Source organism: Lepisosteus platostomus, chromosome 17, assembly GCF_059453375.1.
Source record: "Lepisosteus platostomus isolate fLepPlt1 chromosome 17, fLepPlt1.hap1, whole genome shotgun sequence".
NCBI lineage: Eukaryota > Metazoa > Chordata > Actinopteri > Semionotiformes > Lepisosteidae > Lepisosteus > Lepisosteus platostomus.
In genome coordinates, this window is record NC_142627.1 from 10685016 (window position 1) to 10705509 (window position 20494).

The 20494-nt window shown below is 42.3% G+C and overlaps 2 protein-coding genes and 1 non-coding gene across 4 annotated transcripts; all 3 read left to right on the top strand.

Moving 5' to 3' along the window:
* Nucleotides 1–1761: 1761 nt before the first annotated feature.
* Nucleotides 1762–7175, top strand: rbm34 (RNA binding motif protein 34). The gene is made up of 11 exons (XM_088610016.1): nt 1762–2043; nt 2274–2442; nt 2726–2859; nt 2945–3158; nt 3513–3572; nt 3753–3796; nt 4800–4883; nt 5418–5481; nt 5902–5944; nt 6055–6173; nt 6674–7175. The coding sequence occupies exons 1-11, from the start codon at nt 2018–2020 to the stop codon at nt 7043–7045; spliced, it is 1329 nt and encodes a 442-aa protein (XP_088466142.1). The 5' UTR covers nt 1762–2017; the 3' UTR covers nt 7046–7175.
* Nucleotides 7176–7793: 618 nt separating this feature from the next.
* Nucleotides 7794–13596, top strand: LOC148646116 (mitochondrial import receptor subunit TOM20 homolog). 2 transcript variants are annotated; one of them, XM_088609929.1, is made up of 5 exons: nt 7794–8088; nt 10492–10538; nt 10995–11076; nt 11826–11968; nt 13144–13596. In XM_088609929.1, exons 1-5 carry the CDS (start codon nt 7935–7937, stop codon nt 13186–13188), a joined length of 471 nt encoding a protein of 156 aa, XP_088466055.1. In that variant the 5' UTR covers nt 7794–7934; the 3' UTR covers nt 13189–13596. The 2 variants fall into 2 exon arrangements, with proteins under 2 accessions (XP_088466055.1, XP_088466056.1); XM_088609930.1 differs by having other exon boundaries at nt 7795–8058.
* LOC148646117 (small nucleolar RNA SNORA14) lies at nt 12708–12846 on the top strand. Its single transcript, XR_015928040.1, has one exon. It is a non-coding gene; the product is annotated as a small nucleolar RNA SNORA14 (small nucleolar RNA).
* Nucleotides 13597–20494: the final 6898 nt, after the last annotated feature.

Genomic DNA, 20494 nt, shown 5'->3' on the forward strand with positions numbered 1-20494 from the left:
CGGGTACATATTACTACATAAATTCAAGTTATAAAAAAATATCAAAAAAATTTAATAGAAATAATGTCCGCACTGCTTTCATATTTTTGCACTTCGAAATAGTCTGCAAATACCCCCCTTTCTTCCATTTTAAAATGCTCAAACACAGTGTACTTCCCAGACCACTTCATTTTATGTATACAATAACGTGCCATTATAATAATTAAATTTATTACAAACGAAATTTTAATATTGTTTTCGATGGGGCTGAAACTTAACATACCATCTTTTTCCTCAAAACAAATATCAATATTGGTTTTGTTTGCAAGAGTAAGGGAAAGCGAAAAATGAAGATGAAACGCAGAAAATTGAGGATGAAAATCAGTAACGATATAGTCCTGTAAGTCTCCATAGTCTCGTATTCGTCACAAAATAAACGTGGCTAGAGATGTCAACTTTAATTTGTAGATGGTTTAAACGATATAACACATCTTAAAGGTTCCTCTTCAGTGGTATTTTTTTCTACTGAAAATTAAGGTTAAAATAATTACATTTTATTTTATTGGGAATTAAATGAAATCAACATCAATATTTTGGAACTATTCGCTTTAGGCGCTTGTTCAAATCGGTTTCCATCACTTTTTCCCCTCCTAGGAACTAATTGTCCGGTGTCTTGGTTGCTTTCAGAAATTGTACAGGGCTAATAAAGAAACATTATTTAAAAAAAAATCAGTGGCTTCTATGAACAAACGCACATAAGGACAGAGGATTAGACTAAGGACACTGGGTGTGCTGCTTAAAGACGAGAGGTAAGGTGCAAAGGGGATATTGCAATATCAAAGGCAATGTTTTTACATGCAATCCGTCCCTAACCATGTGGAACATCTAATCCAGCAGAGACACGTTTATCATACATAGCATCACTCTTAACCGGTAGTCTGTTAACTATTTTTAACATTGATTCTAATCCTCGATTGTAATTAGCAGCAGACCATTAGAAAATCGGTGCTCTACTGGAACCGAATTTGTTTGCAAGAGTATTTTTTATTATTATTTATGCTTAACAAAAGAACAAAAATTACAATACAAACAAGAGTACATATACAAATTCAAGACAAAAATATCGTCGGGTACATATTACTACATAAATTCAAGTTATAAAAAAATATCAAAAAAATTTAATAGAAATAATGTCCGCACTGCTTTCATATTTTTGCACTTCGAAATAGTCTGCAAATACCCCCCTTTCTTCCATTTTAAAATGCTCAAACACAGTGTACTTCCCAGACCACTTCATTTTATGTATACAATAACGTGCCATTATAATAATTAAATTTATTACAAACGAAATTTTAATATTGTTTTCGATGGGGCTGAAACTTAACATACCATCTTTTTCCTCAAAACAAATATCAATATTGGTTTTGTTTGCAAGAGTAAGGGAAAGCGAAAAATGAAGATGAAACGCAGAAAATTGAGGATGAAAATCAGTAACGATATAGTCCTGTAAGTCTCCATAGTCTCGTATTCGTCACAAAATAAACGTGGCTAGAGATGTCAACTTTAATTTGTAGATGGTTTAAACGATATAACACATCTTAAAGGTTCCTCTTCAGTGGTATTTTTTTCTACTGAAAATTAAGGTTAAAATAATTACATTTTATTTTATTGGGAATTAAATGAAATCAACATCAATATTTTGGAACTATTCGCTTTAGGCGCTTGTTCAAATCGGTTTCCATCACTTTTTCCCCTCCTAGGAACTAATTGTCCGGTGTCTTGGTTGCTTTCAGGGAAGAAAAACAAAACGGACAGAAGGGAAGCGTGTTTTGAAAAGATTGCGAGTGGTGCTATTTTACCAAAATCTGGGAATGTATTATTTTCCCATTTACTGTACATTTGTCAGATAATTTATAATTAACTTCAAGCGTTTCTTGGGACTCGTGTTCCTCATTTCGTAGTGTCCGGATTTACGTTAAGATATACAGTACCTAAAGAGAACCATACTGTTACTTTGAGGAGAGTTATTTTTCAAAGCATGAAGAAGAAACGTGGAAGACGGAGGTGAGGTTTTACATAAAGCGGAATATTTAAAGTATTTGCATTAAGCTTAATGTCTGAGAATTTGTATTAAACTAACTAACCGAATTATCTTTATAAAGGGATTTTGCCGTCTTTTTAAATTGTCTTTGAATTTCATTTGAAAACGCGTTGAGCTCATTAACATTTCACAAATCGATGGTGGATTTGTGGTAAATGGATGATGTGTGACTGAGTGTCTTTGCATTTTTAAGTGAGGAGACAGAGGTGCCGGAGTCATCTAAGCAGCTGGATAATTATGTCGTGGGACAAGTGTCAGGAAGTTTATTTCCCAGTAATACCATAGCAGAGTCCAGTACTCTGGCTTCTCTGTTCAACACCAAGGCGGGTCCTGCGGGTCTTGTCTGCGTGCCTGCGCCTAAGGTAAATCGATCAGTGATGAGACCGTCGTTCAAAATTCAATATAGCTTTCTCTTCCCAGTCTACGGAACTGATTTGATATTCTACAAGTAAAGGCTAATTACTCTGAAAGTTGAAAGACATAATGTTTAAACCTAAACAAGGGTTTAATAATCTGTGTGCAGTCCCTGGTCATGTTTTAAAAGGGATGATTCAAAGCTCCGGTGTTGGAGCTTGGATTTGTCGGGTTGTGTTTCTGAGCAGTCACTTCTGTGGCAAGAGTTGTAAAAGTTGTGTGTTTGTGCAGCCCGACCTCAAGAGGACACAGCAGACGGCTCAAGGCAGCAATGCAAATACAGAACGAAATGTTTCCCCTCCTGCAAGGAAGAAGCAGAGGCTGGAAAGGGTGAAAACGGCTGCAGAGAAAAAAACAGAAGACAGGTGAGCGGAGGTCTTGGCTTTTTTGGCTCTCCCCAGGCTGCCCGGGTAGGGAAGTGACCAGGTTTTTTATTTCTCCCTCCCTCAGGGAATGTGCTTTGAAAAACGCAGACGAAGAAGAAGGTCAAAAGAAAGCGCCTGCTCCCTCTAAACAGAAACTCCGAGCTTCCGCCGCATCCAGGGGGACGGAGCAGGCAGAGGGGCGACTCTGGCAGAGTAAGGTGGTTAACAAGGCGGAGGAGAGGATGAAGAACAAGAGGACGGTGTTTGTAGGAAACCTGCCTGTGACCGTCACCAAGAAGGTAGGAGCCTGACTCTTCCATAGCTGCAGCAGGAAAGCACTTAGGTTCTTGAGTGGCATTGTAGATAAAAGGCCCAGGAGTTCCCCCACAGTGGCCATAAATCCCTGTACAAAGGTAACTGAGTCTCAACAGGTCCTGGCAGTAATAAGAAATATGCATTTCTTTCACCATTGTGCCTCCAGGGCAGTGACTTCTATGAATGATGGCTACCACAAACAGTCTGGACTGTTTTCCATTGAAGCACACAGTTTGACCCCTTGAGATTATTTTTGTACCACTAACCTGATATTTGTGTGTGGAAGGTACCAACTGACATGGGGCTGACTCAGTCACGTATTTCTGTTTGACACACAGATGATGAAAGCTGTGTTTAAGGAGTATGGGTCCATTGAGTCTGTGCGGTTTCGTTCTGTGGTAGGTACCCCAGTTTTCAATCTTCGTGATCACGTCTGTTTTGGTTAAAGTTCATGGACTGTAAAACTGTTTTGGATTTTTTATTTCTACATAATACTCCTGAAGCTGTGTCGGTCAAGGATATTTTATTAGTTCTTTTTTGTGGAGTTAACACTTCTTTACGTTTTCGTTATTTTACAGGCACGCGAAGATAAGTCTCTTTCAAGGAAAGCAGCAGCCATACAGTAAGTGCCTTGAATTTACCAGCCTGAATTTACGGTGCATGTGCAGATTGTGCACAGCTGAAGTATGTGCATATTTTATTATAGTTGTAATACTTTAAATATGTTGTAGACATTATAGGCAGGTTTGTGCTGTTTACGGCACTATAATGATTTTTGGAATGTTTAGAAAACAAGTACCCCATGTGGTGAAACTCAAAATTCTCAGGTACAGGAAGCTAAAAGACTATGTTATCAGGTTTGTTATAGACAGTAGGGAGACAGTGTGTGGCCTAGAAAACGTAATGCTCCAAGCAGGGGAAGAACAGCTCAGGAAGAGTTAAAGGGGAACTGCAGTCCCACTTTCACAAACCGGTTATGAAATCTTGGTAACAAAATAAATTCATTGACACTGAATTGTACACATTTCAAATCAAGCACTAAATCGTGAACTTTGTTGCCGTGTTGTCGCAAACCCCTGGTCTTGTGATGGTGCGATGTGATGTGGCCCTTTCCTGTCACTGTAATGACTCGTGTAATGCGACTTATGAGCCGATAAGTACAGATTGTGCAGCAGACATTTCATCGCAGAGATGTGATCTGCGTGCAGTTAATAAGTATTTGTCGGCGAAACTGCCTTGAAACCGAGAGCAATATTTCTAATGGATTTAAAGAAACGTGTTCATGAGCCTGCTTCTTTACAATGTAAAAGGGCCACGACACGGCACTGGAAGATTTGTTGCCCCATTCTGAATTGCAGAAGATGGCGCTGCGCATACGTGGAAAAGTCTGTTTTGTGACACAAATTGGAGGTTCTTACGAGTTACTGTGTACATTTACGTCTATTGTGGTTTGAAATCAGTTCTCGTCAATTCTGATTCTTTCTGACTCTGAAATACACAAATAGTGTTTCAGTCCTTCACAAGGATGGGGATAAAGAACAAGTGGTTTTAAAAAGCGCACCAGAATAAGGTAAAGTCTGTCCTGTGGCCGCCTGCCACTTACTAAAGGGTTTGTCTGTTTTCAGACGCAAGGTTCACCCCAAACGAAACAGTATCAACGCCTATGTTGTCTTCAAAGCTGAAGAGGGGGCAGTGAATGCTTTACAGAGGTAATGCTTTCTTTTCAGTATCTGAGATGTAGGTCAGTTGTCTTTAGCTACAGATTTTGTGTAATTCATTACTCGACATCTAGAATTTAGTGTCAGTGATTTATTAAAATATTATTCATGTTTGTGCGTGTTAGCTGCACTGTAGTTTTTTTTGGAACAGTGACTCATATTTGTATGTCCTCACCATTGGCCTTGCATTCAATACAGAAGAGGCTAAAATCCAGTCCTTGTCAGCTTACAGTGCTCTTTGCTTTTTCTCCCACACTGAGAGTATAATTGTAATTATTGTATAATAATGTAATTGGATGCAGTTAATCTTTCCTAGCCTTCCTTTAGTTGTTGGATTAGAGAGACCTGTAAAATCATCATGATATAGCCTAACAGGAATGTTTTTTGTGCACCTGTGGTCTAAACGCAGTGGGCATGTCTTAGCTACTTCTCTGCATCCAGGCTGGTGCCAAATGTCCTGGTACTGCATACAGTGAAAGCAGTGGCCTTGGTTCTGCATCATCACTTTTTTTTCATTTTCGGCAGGAACGGCATGGAGATTGAGAAAGGATACTATATCCGAGTGGACCGGGCATCCAAGAGTGCCTCAGTAAGTGCTGCTGTCACTGCAGGCTTTTCGTTCTTTTGTCTTTCAAGAAGTGCATCAGTGCTGAATGAACACAGGATGGGAAGTCTGTGTTGTTATTCAGCTATGTAGTGTTAAAGGCCTTTGGTACATAGCAAAATCAGACAGTGTGAACAGTCTAGGTTTTTCATGCAAGGTCTGAAGGGCTTTAGGTATCTCATTATTACTGTGCACCAGTGGTGGCCTGACTGCCTTTCAGTCTTATTACCCTCAACATTTTTCTGGTGCTCCAAATAAGCAGCTAATCTTGTTGTATTCATTTGTAAATTGATGATTGTTACAAACATGAAGCACAACATTCAACTCAAACTGTGTTTTTTTTTTATTTATTATACTGATAATACTGATTTTTAGAACCTTAATGTGCTTTTTTTCTCATTTCAGTACGACAACAAAAGGTCTATTTTTGTAGGTAATCTACCATATGGTAAGTGTGCACTTATTTTTTTTTAAGTTCCTTCTAAACCCAACATTCATGTGGGCTGAACTGCCCCTTGTGGTTAAACCCAACTAATTCATCTGTGTTGACGTTTGCAGATATAAATGAGCTGCCGTTCAGGGAGCTGTTTGAAGAGTGTGGCTCGATCGAGGCTGTGCGCCTGGTGAGGGACAGAGAGACTGCCATGGGCAAAGGCTTTGGCTATGTGCTGTTTGAGGTGAGGACTCACATGTGGGGAACTATAGCAAAAGCAGAACTGCATTGGAGGCATCAGTGAGCAATGCTGTCTCTTAAGAGTGCGGAGAATGAAAATGATAGTGGGTGGTTAATGGGAGACAGTTAAGAGTTCATTAACAATAGTTTAATTTACAGTATTTCTCTGCGATATTATAAACTGTATGTATTATAAGCTCTTATTAAGAACAGTTAAAATCAAAAGGGGTCCAACATACCTTTTTTTCTGCAATGGGGTTTTGACACTTCTGGCGCAGCTCTTCCTTTTTCAGACCAACCCAAAACTCATAACATTCGGTTTCAAGCCAAGAGAAGCCACTAATCTACACTGCCTGTTAAATAGAATTGTGTGCATGAAGTAGTGTTTTTTGGAGGGTGATTTGTAAGATTTTCAGCTGTGATTAAAATGCACATATGTGGTATAATGAAGGACACGTGTGGAAAACCACTATATACCCTTTACTTGGAATTTGGTTTCTACAGAGTGCGGATGCTGTGCAGCTCGCACTGAAGCTCGACAACTCGGAGCTGATGGGCAGAAGGATCAGAGTGAAGCGTTCGGTCAGGAAGCAGAAAGAGAAACCAGCCGCCCCCGCCAGGAGCCCCAGGGGAGGTGCCGGGACGGGCCCCCGCGGAGCTGTGGGAGCCCCGAGGAGAAAACCTGGATTCGGGGGCAAACGGGCCCCAGCACCCTGGGGTGACAACTCCACCCCTCTCAGGGGCAGACCGACCAAAGCCCTCCCGGGACCTTCCTTCACGGGAGAGATGGCCAAACCGGGAAATGAAAGGAAGAAAAACAAAGGACTTAAAAAGAAATTCAAACCCAAGAAGGGACAGAAGTTTATTGATATTTGATGCGGTTTTCTAAGGTGTTCATTACTGATCATCCTTTGCACCTGTAGAACTCTGTTCGTCTCACAACATGCTTTTGTACTAGTGTTCATATTAAGACCTTGAACTGAAAATAAAGCAGATTTCTTTTTAATCAAGTTGTGTCATGTAATTTTTCCAATTTCTGCTTTTAGCATTTGTTAAATACTATTAGAATTCATGCTGATAGTTCAAAGATCAACCGAGGATCCGCTTCTCTTGTTTAAGGCACCGAATGGACTAGCTACATATCATTTTGAGGATTAATTGTAGGAGCATTTCCCAGTTTTTAATCAGAAATCTGATTATTCAGGCCTTTTTGCTCTTCCAAGATTCAACTCAACACAATGAGCCTTCTAGTATACAGCACCATGTTAGTGTAGCTACTTTAAATTACAACTCACAAATTATCATTTCGATTTTTTTCTGCATTCGTGATCTTAAGGGTAGCGTCACGCCACCCTCGAGCCTCATTGATGGTTTTACACAATTGCTTACACGGGGAGGACCTTGAGCGCTCCTGTGCAAGCCTGTGCTTATATCACTAAAAAAGGCAAAGAATGTCCGGATAAAAATTAAAGGGATGTGATTAACAAAAACAAAAATAATGCTTTAAAATAGTTAAATGTCCTAGCTATCACTGTAGTTATCATTTCCTTAGTCTAAACTGGAGCAGTTTCATTCAGGCAATAAGCGAAGACAGCCCGAGTAGCACACTAAGGAGGAAGCTCGTGAAGGTTTGGGTCCTTTTCACTCATGGAAGGAGCGCTGTGGAGCGGGGTCATGTGTTGTCTGTGATCAATCTTTTAACTTCTTAGTCTTCTCCCCCCGATTACCGAGACACCGAGAGACGACGTGCCCCTGTATATGAGTTATGATGGGCGGTAAGACGAGCGCGATCGCTGCCGGGGTCTGCGGGGCCCTTTTCATCGGCTACTGCATCTACTTCGATAGGAAGAGGCGGAGTGACCCCAACTTCAAGAACAGATTGCGAGAACGTGAGTCTGGCTGGGGGAGTCTTGGGGTGGGTAGATACAATTCCTGAAGGTTGATCCGTTTAAATGTGTTTGCATATATGCAATATATCCTGTTGGGCTACAGAGGGAAACCTTTTTACACATCGATGGCGCGTATCCCGATGCTGGAGAGTAAAATTTACACAACCCACGCCTCGGTAAATTAGCTCTCCTGGCATCAGGATAGATTGTGGGCCGGAGTACTAGGAAGTAGTGGGACTCGTACTGCGTCCACTTTCATCGAAACCTTTTCTGGAAACATATTAATGTATCCTATTGGATCTCTGCATCTCGAGTATTAAAAAATATATATATCCAACGTCAAGACCATAAGAGAACACGGGATGAAAAGGCTCACGGATTCATTTATAACCCACAGTGTACAAAGGGTGGCACTCGTTTGTATCTACACACTCTCCTAAGTGAAGGAAAGATAGATACTTTTTTGATCCCGTGAGGGAAATTGCAAAGGTACAATTTAAGACGCCCTTAATTGGGAGTTTTTCGTTTTGGATCAATTGATATTGTGCGCTTTTCTGCAAAGGTATGATGGTAAATGACGGTATTTTATTAAGATTGGACTGCTGTATCTTTATTTACTGGTCTGTCTTCTCTAAGATGCTAAAACGGCTTCAGTATATCTAGAATTGTGCTGTTTTTGTCTGACTAGAAGTACTCTGAGTTAACTTCAGTCTGAAAACTGCAAGGTCTTACGGTGTGGAGCGGTCTTGGAGGCTTTTCTGTTCAGTGGGTAGGATAGACTGGCTGTCTTAAGGAAGAGTACAGAGCCACGTCTGTGGAGCTCACTGCCCAAACCCATTACAGACTCTAAAACAGGCTCTGAAAGCGTTGACAGTTTTTTTGTGAGCCTGTCCTGTGTTTAGGCTTCTTTGTTTCGCTATATCAAGTTGCTGTTCTGTAGTTCTTTTGCTTTTGTGTGTGGACTGTTGCAGTGGGCTTATGAGTTCCACACAAAGAGCTGGTAAAAGTTTTAATTCGAACAAATGTTCTCTTGCAAATCTGATGTGCATGAAGTGTAACTGATTATATATGCACACATTAATATTTGTAACCCATTCATTTAGAAAGGTGGCTGGTTTGTTGCTCATAATGTATTGTAATGTTAATGATTTCTAATGTCAGATGAGCTGCACTGCCAAGAAAATTGTTCATCATCTCCTTCTTCTGCAGTGTTCAATTAGAAACTGACTCAGTAGGGGAATGGGGGAAACATGATGAGGAGGGGTGAGGTGATGATTGTGTCCTCTGTACTAGGAGATTCAGTTTGCCCAGGGCTTGCTTGTTTGGGCTGTGATCCTACAGGATAGGAGTGACTTGGGTTAATGGGCCAGCCTGACCTTGAAATCCCTCTGTGTCCTTGGGGGCTTTCCTCACTTCATCAGATGCTGTTGAAATCCAAGACCCTCCCCCTGTGTTTGCATTCCAGTCAAGAATTAGTGAAACAGTTGCAGATTAACTGCACTGAAGCCCTGGGGCGGCTTGAATCCTGCACGTGAGAGTGCCGTTTTCTATCCCTGGTAAGAGTACTTCCGGACACGGATTGTTTTTTTGGAGGAATATGAAAAAGAACGAGGGAGCCTGCGGCAGCCATGCCTGCGCATTCTTATAAACCCCCTGGCTGTGCTGACCTCACCTGCTGGGACAAGAAAGGATGCAACAGCAAGAGCACCTGGATTCACTGAAAGCTGAGGGCCTGTTCCCATGACTCTTTGCTTTCTCACATCCAGGACATGACCATGTCGACTCGCGGTTGGCGTAATTAATGTGCTTCTATTTTTTCTGCATTTTGCAAATTTTTGCAGCAAGAGCTGGAAAATGCTGAAAGATAAAAGCAAACGGCCTTTCTTTACCTACTGATTAATAAGAGTTCACATCTAGTGCTTTTTGTCTCATAGGATCCCAGAGCACATTACATATAACAAGATGCCCCTTTCATCTACCGTGGAATTAAGAAGTTGAATTAAGACGGTACAATGGGTGCAGTAGATTGTGCGTGTCCAAAGAGGAATTCAGCCAAAACACAGATGTTCCCCTTGCACTCTTTGCATTAATCTTAATGACCAAGTAGTCAGGACATCAGTTTAATGTTTCATCCAATTGATGGGACCCTCTACAGCACAGTCTCCTGTTATTAAACTGGACCTGTGGAAACTCTAGTCCAGAGCAGAGCACACCAACTGCCGGTCGGTTAACACTTAGAGCAACTACCTGATTTTCCTTCCTCGCTAAGCTTTGGACGTCGGATGGTGTCAGACTGCAAGGTGGAAAGACTGCTCTGCCCCATTCTGACAGCAGAATTTCTCTGTGTAACTGATTACATGTTTGTGCTTTTTAGCTGGGGTTGATATGCTTTAATTGACTGATGTGGTACAAGTTGTTCATTTCTTCCCCCAGGAAGAAGGAAGCAAAAGCTTGCAAAAGAGAAGGCTGGTCTTTCCAGGGTAAGACATTTACTCCTCCTTACTTGCACAGAAGCCTCAGAATAAACATTTTTAATTTTCAAAGCAGAGACCAGGGGGGTGTAATTTTAGAAGGCATGATGAAAGCCTGCTGTCTGGTCTCTGGACAGCATTAGTGTTGCCTTGCTTTTTTTTTTTTTAAGAAAGCATCTAACTTTTCACAGATCAGTAGGACAGAATCGGATTTCAAAAGGGTCTCATTTTTTCTCCACAATGGAGCACTGGAAAGACCTTCCCAAAGGAGCTGTAAAATTCAACTTCATGCCAAAGAAGATCGTTAAAAAAATTGTTCTCCAATTATGCCAGCTAGAGGAGTGTTCCCGTTAGATCCCATTAGATCCCAGCTTTTGTAAGCGTTTTTTTTTAAGAGATGTGACGATGACTGTTTGGCCTTGCCTGTTTAAGTTAAACGTTTTTTAACTTGATGTTCCCTTGTAGTTGCCAGACCTGAAGGATGCCGAGGCGGTTCAGAAGTTTTTCCTTGAGGAGATCCAGCTGGGAGAGGAGCTGCTGGCACAAGGTAAGGGCTTCGCCTCCATAATTTGTACCATAAGGATATTTGTTAGCATAAAGGGTTCAGACTTTGCTAGTTTCTTCGGATTGAAATGTGGCACAATCAGTGCCTTTTCTGCGGCTGTAAGAGCCAGCAGGTTTCTTGCAGAGTGTAAGAACCGATGCCAGCTACTACATGGCAGATCCACAGCCTATGTTTTTTTTATCAAGATGGGGCATTAATACTTTTATTTACAATGTTCTCACAGTAATTGCAATTATCTGTTTATGGTTTTTAATGTGCGGCTGAGGGTTTTTGTGAGGGGTGATGTGTGTAAGCCCCTGCACACCCCCTGATGTTCTTATTCAGGAGCAATGCTTCAGGTTTCAGGGGGCTGATGGGGCAATTGTCACATTTTCTCACAAAAAAGGCAAACTGTATTTAAAGCAAAGGAGCTAAAGGAGCTCATTTAATTCGGATGTCTAGGTAGTGATGCAAGATCACTAGTGGTCCCTTACGAAGCACTGAAAATCAGTCTGACCTTTCTTTATACTCTTCCATAAATTGCTAAACGTTTCAATTTATTGTTTTAAAATGTGTTGGTGCTTAGACAATGAAGTGAAGCCAGCTGTAACTGTAGCTGATAATTTGACTTTGGCTGCCTCCAAAAGACAGTTTGCCTAGAGGCCTTGTGGACTTGGAAGTGAGTTCTTTGGAAATACTCCTGTAGAAATGTTGCCCTCGGTGTCTGAGATCGGCTTGCCTTGTGTTGCCAGGAGACTATGAGAAGGGCGTGGACCACCTGACGAACGCCATCGCAGTCTGTGGGCAGCCCCAGCAGTTGCTACAGGTGCTTCAGCAGACGCTGCCCCCACCTGTGTTCCAGATGCTTCTCACAAAGCTGCCAACCATCAGCCAGGTGAGGGCGCTACAGAGCACACGGGCGGCAGATACTTCCCCACCTTGCTGCAGGAGAAGATAGAATTCCCTACTGCAGACATGCCTGTGCATTAATAATATTGTTATAATAATATAACATAATAATATTGTTTATAAACCGTCTGTTTAAACCCAAGGACACTGTAGTGTACATAGCGATAAAGAAAAAGACAAATGTACAATAAAAAGTCAAATTAAACTGAATAAATAGGATAGAGTGTAGGGCAATCAGACATAGGCCCTAGTAAAAAGGTGAGTTTTTTTTGTTTAAATTTGAAGAGAGTCAAAAGACCAGGGTTATTCCATAATTAAGCAGCAGTGACAGAAAAGGCATGGTCACCAAAATTTAGCCCTGGGTACAGGGAGCAAAGGGACCAGCCTCAACTAAACGGAGCCTGCAGGAGGGAGTGTAAACATGGAGAGGTTCAGAGTTCTATGATGCAGAAAGATTATTTAAAGCCTTGAAAATCAGATCTTATATTGAATACACAGCATTATAGGCAACCAGTGTAGAGATTTAAGTGTAGGAGTGATAGTTTTGGACATATTGCAGTTTACTGGAAAGAGTATTAAGGAATCCATACAGTAAAGAGTTGCAGAAATCAAACCTTGATATAATAAATGCATGAATCAGACAGTCAGCGTTGGGCATTGATAGAAGTTGCCTAACGCGGGTGATATTTCTACCGTTTTTCACATGGGATTCAAAAGTCATTCGAAAGCATTCTTATAAACCCCCTGGCAGCACTGATCTCACCTGCTGGGACAAGAAAGGATGCGATAGCAAGGGAGCTGGGTTTCATCCAAAGCCAAGGGCCTGTTCCCGTGGCCCTTCGCTATTTCAAATCCCAGACATTATAAATCAATTTGAGATTTTCCGCTTTTTCGCAAGCAAAGGTGAACTGAAAAATGTGCCCGTTATCTGCTTGTCGTGGCTGAATTCAAGGCTTCAGTTCCCCCCCTTGGCCTGCCGGTTCCTTCTCTGTGCTTGAAGGCAAGGTGTATGGCAGCCCGCAGGACCGCTTCTGCTCCCTTTTTTCTGGAGTTGCTGCTTGTTCAGTTGTGAAAGGTTCACCTCACGCATTCGGTTCAGAGAGTGGGCTTGCCCGAATTTCCCTCGAGGCCGCGGCTAACCTGCTGTCCCTGTCCTCGCAGCGCATCGTGAATGCACAAAGCCTGGCTGAAGATGACATCGAGTAGGGGGGCCAGGCGGCCAGTCCAGAGGCAGACCACTTGCTCAGAGCCCCCCCAGTCTCCTCCTTGGCCGTCCCGGGATCACGGGAGGCAGTGCGGCCTTGGTTCCAGCAAGACAAACGATCCCCAGCGAGGAGCCTCGTTTTGTATCTCATCCAGCTCAATTCGATTTTCCATTTTTTTTTATTTATTATTCCTTCTTAACACCTGTGATTTTGATACGTTCCCTCCTGTCTTTCCAGTCCGATCGAGTGCTTGTCCCCCATCTCGGACTGTCTTTAGCTTTCCGACAGTGTGAGCATCCCATCGTCACACAGTAGAAGTGTGAAGTCTGCACGTACCATGTGTAATAACATAAATACAGACCTCTTGCTCGGTTAAAAGCAAAACGGGAATTAAAAACTACAAAGGAAATGTCTTGTTACTCTTTATTCATCTCCAGAAGGGTACAGAATGTAGTTATTCATTTGTGCAAAGAGGTGAGCCGTCTTTAATACAGGTCTAATTGTGTTATTCCTGTAATGACATGAAGCTGTATTTGTCCATGATGCCTGACAGCCACACACACTTGGCAAGTGATCTCTTAAAAATTAGCAAAGGATGAGATGCCTTCTGGAGCCCCTGCCCAGTCTCTACCCCCCAGTTTCCATCCTGTCCAGCTGGTGAGGGATGGAGGCGGTGTGGGCGATGAATTATTCCAAGCACCGCTGGGTGCCCATCCTCTCTGGGGGTAACCTGGTGCAGCGCTGGACATCTGTCTCACTGTGGGAGGAGAGAACGCGGTGCTGCTGTGTTTCTGGTTCAGGGTTCAACAAGGTTCACAGTCTGCTTTGTTATCAGTTTGACGTTTCATGAGAGAACATGGTGTTTTTTTCTTGTGTTCATAGTATTTTTGTTACACCCTCTGGATTTCGGATTCGCAACTGCGCCTGGGGGAGTAGGGGAAGTCTACTTGGGCTAAATTTCCAGCAGAGAAACTTAAGTCTTTTGATTCATAGCCTTACCTTTTTGAGGTACTTCAATGGCAATAAAATACACGGAGAAGTATTAAAAATGCATCTATGCCATTTGATCACCCATTGCATTTTAATGCTTTTCACTGTACACTGTATCGTATGACATCATCTGTATGCACCTTGTTTAGAGGTCACAAGAATTGCCACTTTGCTGACATTTTCTTTCTGATGGGGGCATTAAGACCTCAGTGCTGAGGGAGATTTTATTGGATATGTAGTCATGGGCTGCTAAAGATCAAACAGGTGGATTTTGTTTTCTTTTAAAGATCAGAAAAGTCTTACATAACTGCTTTCTGTTTTGCAGTCTTGCACAGCCTTGATAGGTAAATACAACCTCACCTTCAATTGTGCTCAGCTGGAGAATTTCCATCAATATCCACCCCTAGCAGTATTGGTATAGCAGGAGTGGCCAGCTTCTGGAAATTCACAGTCCAGCACATTTCATGAGACAATCAATGAACGCTTTAGACATTTTATGATCACTGGAGCAATTGAGCTCTTCACTTAGATCATTCGGACATCGTTTGAGAAGGGGTGGTAGGTGTCAAGGACCACAGTGAGCAGTCCCTACAAGAAAAACGTTTGAAACGAGAGGAGGTCATTTTGGCCCATCCAGCCTGTTAGATTATTACTAGTTAATTGATCCAAGGATAACATTTAGCCACCCTGTGTTAACTGAACCGATTAGCTTACTCAATTCATCAGATCTCTTGTAAGTCTTTTTAAATTGATTTCGGGGTGACCTCTATGTCCTTGTGGATTGCAGCTTTCCAGGATCAGGGTTAACCACTCCGGTATATTAATTCAGGAGCTCCTGCAATGAAGTGGATTGCTCCCACCACGTTGTGTAGCCTTGTTTCAGTGACTGAGGTCAGTCGTGACTCGGATCAAGTGTCTTCAGACCGACAGCCCTGCCCCTTTTATAGGGAACGTCAATGACTAAACCCTTAGAAACAGGTTGGATTCATCCTAATTAAACCAGTTAATGTAGAATGTAGAAGTAGTGTAGAATGGGAATGAAAAGACAGGGTTTCTCTCCACAACCTGAAGTAGAACCAGTGTGTTAAAAGGCTGTCAGTTTTAACAAACTGAATCAGCTTGTCGGTGTCTTAATTGAACTACTTTACTGGGATCTCCCAGCTCTCAAGGTGCTGCTGCTTTACAGAGAGCTGGAAATCCAAGAGTAGGACTCCTGACCTGGAGTGAGGATCATTATCTTGCCTGATCCAGTTATTGGCTTGGTGCGAGGATGCACGACTCCAGTCCTGAGAGGCCTGAATCCAGCCGTTCTTACAGCTATCTTCAAATCTGCAGCACCTGAAGAACTGACACAATTGCATTAATCCACTTGCACACCTCCATTGAAGTGCTGTGACAAAATGGTTAATGGCCCCCACAGTTTCTTCAGACACAAGAGCAGTGTCAGACAGCAGAGCAGGTTTCTGCACTGAGCAAAACTTGAGACTTAATGGGAATAGCTCCATGTCTTCCAAACCATCTTTTTTCAGCTATAGTACGTGAGTTGAATCTGCATACATCAATTTGTATGTCATTCTATTTAATGTGCATGTTAATGCAGGATGTCATTTGTGCTGGCATTATTTGCAAACCTAATTGCATTTGTTGGGGTACTGCTAATTCAATTAAATCGTTTCAGGTGATTAATTATTACCTTGGGGAAAACGGTGGAAAATGTATACGCCAGTTTCTCAGGTTGGCCACCAGGTGTCAGCAGCTACTTAGGAGAAGGACTGAAGTCTCTCCTCCATAAACATTTTCAAATAGTGGCAGGGATAGGACTTCAGACTGTGGATACTAAAAACTTTGGGGGGTACTGTGTGACACTTTTGAGATGACAAATGGCCTAAAGAGTCACATGACATTAACACTTTGCATAATACAGCATTCGGTAAAATATTTTGTATGATGGAACTGCACAATGGTCTGAGATGAACTGGCATCCCACCCAGGGTGTACCCTGCCTTGTGCCCGTTGCTTCCTGGGATAGACTTCGGCTCCCCTGCGACCCTGAATTGGATGGGGCCATTAGAATGGATGGATAGAGCTGCACAATGTTTTAATTTAAAGATTGTACAACAAATAATTTCAACAGTGTCTAATATCCGTTCAGTCAGAAAGCATGAAATACATCCTGCATCTGGAAGCACTTTCCTCGTGTTCGAAAATGCCCGTGTGATACAGTACAGTAAATTTCAATGCACTTCTCAGAAGAACTCTTGGCAGAAACTGTAAGCTCCACAAATGTTAACAATCAAGGAACATGGGAGTTTGTCTACCTCTCTTTTCTTTGCAAGAAATATGCAGGATTGCATTCTGGGCCAGTGATGTCACAACATGGGGCAGCACAGTGATGAATGGGTGTTGGGTGTGGTAGTGGAGTTTGACCAGGGCTCTACGGAGGCCAGTTCGTTGACAGGACTTTACCCGGGAGATAAATAAAAACTCCAGCAGCCTCTGGTTCAGTTTTTCTGGGAAAAATACTGCTGACAGTTCCACACACACAGACCCACGCTGCCAAGTGTGCCTGTTGCCTCCTGTTTGCAGGAGGAGTGGCAGTGCACACCTCAGACTTTCCTGGGCTGTTGCAGAGCTTAACCGGGCTGGCAGGAAAGGTCTGCTCAGTAAATTACAGAATGCAGAAATCCTTAAAACACAAAAGACAGGACCTGGAAATGCTCAGGCATTATTTTTAATTGAGTAAAGTACTTTTTGTGCAAAACAACCAGAAACCCTGCACATAAACAGGAAACAACAACACAAGCAGAAAAAAGGCATTAGCAAAAAAGCCAGTTTAAACTATCGAGAGTTTGCTCAGATTCTTTGTTTATTCTCTGTTTATGTGCATTGTATAGTGTACATGTACATGCTCTGCAACCTGGACTTGAAGCTGGACAGAGGACAGATGGTGTTCTCAAAGTTTCCAGCCTTCAACAGGAAACACAAGGAAAATAAGAGAGGTTAGGAAGAAGAGGAGCACATTCTGCCCTTTCTTCCAATTCCTTCCTGACTAGTTGTTTGTTGATCCAAGGATCACATCACTCTGTAGGTCACAGGGAATCAGCTTCAGCAATGGTTCAGTCTCTTCTTGATTATTCATTTTTTTTAGCTTGATATAAATCATCTGAAATGGATCTAATCGACACAATTTGAGTTTCAGCTTGACGTGTTCCTCTTCTGGCTCAGGCATGATTTCCCCTTAGAAGGAACAGCACCATAACTGGGTATTTGCAAGAAGGGTCATTTGTTGAATTAGATCACACGAGAACTGATGTGCAAGGTGTGCTGCAGGCGACAGAACTAAATGCTTTTCCTCATGCAGGAAGGCAGCAAGGTAATGGCACACTCTATCAATCACGCTGTGTTTGCAATCCTCCTGGTAGCCTGCAGCCATTCGGCTTGGTTTTATTAGAACAGCAGTGCTCCAGAATAGATGTGCATGGTCTGCCTGTCTAGAGAGTTGTCAAAGCTGAAAAGGAAAATTAGGTTATCTGCCCATCTGTCCTGCTACAGCAGAGTTCTCCTCTGTGAGTGTGTATTTTGAAAACTGATGACTAATTCCATTGTACAGATGAGGGCTCTGTCAGAGGCAGGTTCAGGCACAGAAGAAGTGCTGCAGGACGTGTCTCTCCAGTTCAGCAGGGCGAAGAGCTGTGCTACGTGTGCACTGTGTGGGGATCATCGTCTGGCCCCAGGCCTCACAGAGGCACAGCTGAGATGCAGCTGGGAGTGGAAGAGGGCCAGCGCTCAGTAGATTTTTCCTTGGCCTCCAGTGCAGTTCTGGAGCTCAGTGAGGGCAATAAAAGATGATTCAACATTTTCCTCCGAAGAAAGCCTTACCAATATTTCCTGGAAGTTGTCGTAACGAGTGGCTCCCCTCTTCTCACAGCCGGCGCAGGCCTTGGAATTTCCACAGCTGGCCCAGATTGAAACGTGTTTTCTTGATGACACCCTTCTGTGCTCCTGGCTTTTCCTTTCAGCTGCAGGTCCCTCAGATTCTGCTCTCTCCCACAAACTAAAGCAGCCAGAGACTGATCTCATTTTCTCTGGGTAAGAGGCGGCTGCCCAGAAGGCTTCCTATTGACCACTGGTTGGTGGCAAGACATTCAGCCATATATATATATATAAAAAAAACGGATTCATATCCCCGAATGACAAAATGTTGGTTTGGAATTTTATTTAAAAATCCATCTTGATGACAACCCCTAAATTTTGTGAATTGGCGGGATTTCAGAACAGTCAGGTTCGGTGTTTTATGCATCCCTTCTGTACAGTAACTAACAGAGCCTGGTCCACAATGTGTGTGCAATTTCCATGTGATTTGCATGATGAAGGGCTCATGCAGCAATATTCCATGTGATGTTCAAGGTACACGTTGACAGTGAAGTGGAGCTCATTCAAGCAGTGTCTCCGACAGTCATATGTTCACTATGTGGGAGAGAAAACCCACAGGAGTCTTCAAGGAGAGTTTTAGGATCCTGGAAATGTGAAGAGTTGGAGGGGAGCCTCCAGAGACCTCCTGGACTCCTGAGGCTTGACTTTTTCTGATAGGAAGAAAAACCACCACAATAATGATGCACACTAGTTCCATCACGTTGTTAAACATAAATTGTGCTTTACCTGTGGTTTGTAAGAGGATCCTGCATAAACCATAGTGTGACTCTCTAAATTGACACCTTAATGTTGCAATTTAAGACTCTCGGTATTTGCTGACTCAACACGTTTGTTACATTATCTGTGTCTCCCAATAATTATCTCTGCTTCATCACTGACTGCCTATGCTTCTTCAGACTTTTCACTGTAATCTCCAGTCTACAACAGTGCTTCTGCAAGAACATTTCTCTAAAGTAGAAATGTTTAATTTTTTTAAGTCTGCATACCTGAGGTTTAAAAGAATGAACGAAAAAAGATTTCCATAAGGTTAGAAAGCCCGTCCTGGAAATCTTCATACAGATGTTCAGCAGAACGAAACCCAACACACAAATCTGCACATAACAAGATGATAAGTCACCATTTAACAGATTATTTTCTGTAAAGCTGACTGTGTTTTTCATGTGAAACGTTCACGAGAACGAGATTGAAACCATTCCTTGGAAGACAAATAGAGGTCTAATTATTTTTATCCCAACCTGCAGCTGTTTTAATGGTCTAGGCAAGCAGTCCTGCCAGGAGACAGAAACTGGAAAATACTTTCTACAATAGGAATAAAGGATGAAAATTGAATGGAAGCCCAGAAATGTCAAATGTAACTAAAATGGCAGACAGTGTATTTCCATGAACTCACTTTCTCATTCCAAAGCTTTTATATTTTGCTTCGTTTTTCAGAAGAAACACAGGAGACCTGTGCAATTGTATGGAATCATCATTAAATCATCACAAGCAAGACAGACTTTTTTTCTGGGCCTCTCTGACAAACTGATGCATCACGAAAGTGTACCAACCGTAAGATATTATAACTCTGACCTCACCTGCCTTACATAAACCCACTTAGATAAACAAGAAATGTTCATCATGGTACTACTGCCTCACAGCTACAGGTTCCCAGGTTCGATTCTAGCTTGGGGCACCTGTGTATACAGAGTTTTGTCCTGTGTTGACATGTTTTTTTTTGTTGGGTGTTCTGTTTATTTCCCACCAGTTTAATGGGCTCTACAGGAACACAGAACTAATGAGTTTGACAGGCCAAATTGCTGTCTTTCATTTGCACTTTCTAATGTGGAATGTGAGTTTCCCTCATTCCTTCTCTAAACGACTGTCTCAGCCTCTGCTGCATCAGCTGTGTATCATATTCAGTTCGGCTTTTTGAAAGGCAGGTGAATCAAAATCCGTTGAATAGATGCGGCTCCCTGTCTTGGTTAGTAATAGTCCTCGGCCTCCTTAACTGCTCGGTGCGTCAATAAACCAAAGCAGAATGCTGCATTTGAGTAAATGCGTTTTGCCTTCAGTAGCACTGCGGACACTTAGCCGAAGTTCCAAACAAAGCCAGCAGGAGGCCAGGCCAGACAATTCACCGCAGGGTGGAAACAGAACGGCAGCTCTGCTCTGCACCTCTGCCACACATGACAGCAAGCCGGAATAATAATAATAATAATAATAATAATAATAATAATAATAATAATAATAATAATTGCTTACACTTATATAGCGCTTTTCTGGACACGCCATTCATGTCGAATAGTGGGATTCGTCTTAAAGATGAAAACCACTCCTGCAACTGTGACCAAGTACTGAACCGCCTAGAGATACACAGTTATTCCACAACTACTGATTTTAACAGG

Bases quoted from the DNA above. Each gene is read 5' to 3' on its own strand.
- rbm34 (XM_088610016.1), top strand. From the start codon at position 2,018: ATGAAGAAGAAACGTGGAAGACGGAG. The intron at 4,884-5,417 runs GTAATGCTTTCT...CATTTTCGGCAG, and splicing joins GCAGTGAATGCTTTACAGAG to GAACGGCATGGAGATTGAGA. The intron at 5,945-6,054 runs GTAAGTGTGCAC...TGACGTTTGCAG, and splicing joins TGTAGGTAATCTACCATATG to ATATAAATGAGCTGCCGTTC.
- LOC148646116 (XM_088609929.1), top strand. From the start codon at position 7,935: ATGATGGGCGGTAAGACGAGCGCGATCGCTGCCGGGGTCTGCGGGGCC. The intron at 8,089-10,491 runs GTAGATACAATT...TTCTTCCCCCAG, and splicing joins CTGGGGGAGTCTTGGGGTGG to GAAGAAGGAAGCAAAAGCTT. The intron at 10,539-10,994 runs GTAAGACATTTA...GTTCCCTTGTAG, and splicing joins AGAAGGCTGGTCTTTCCAGG to TTGCCAGACCTGAAGGATGC.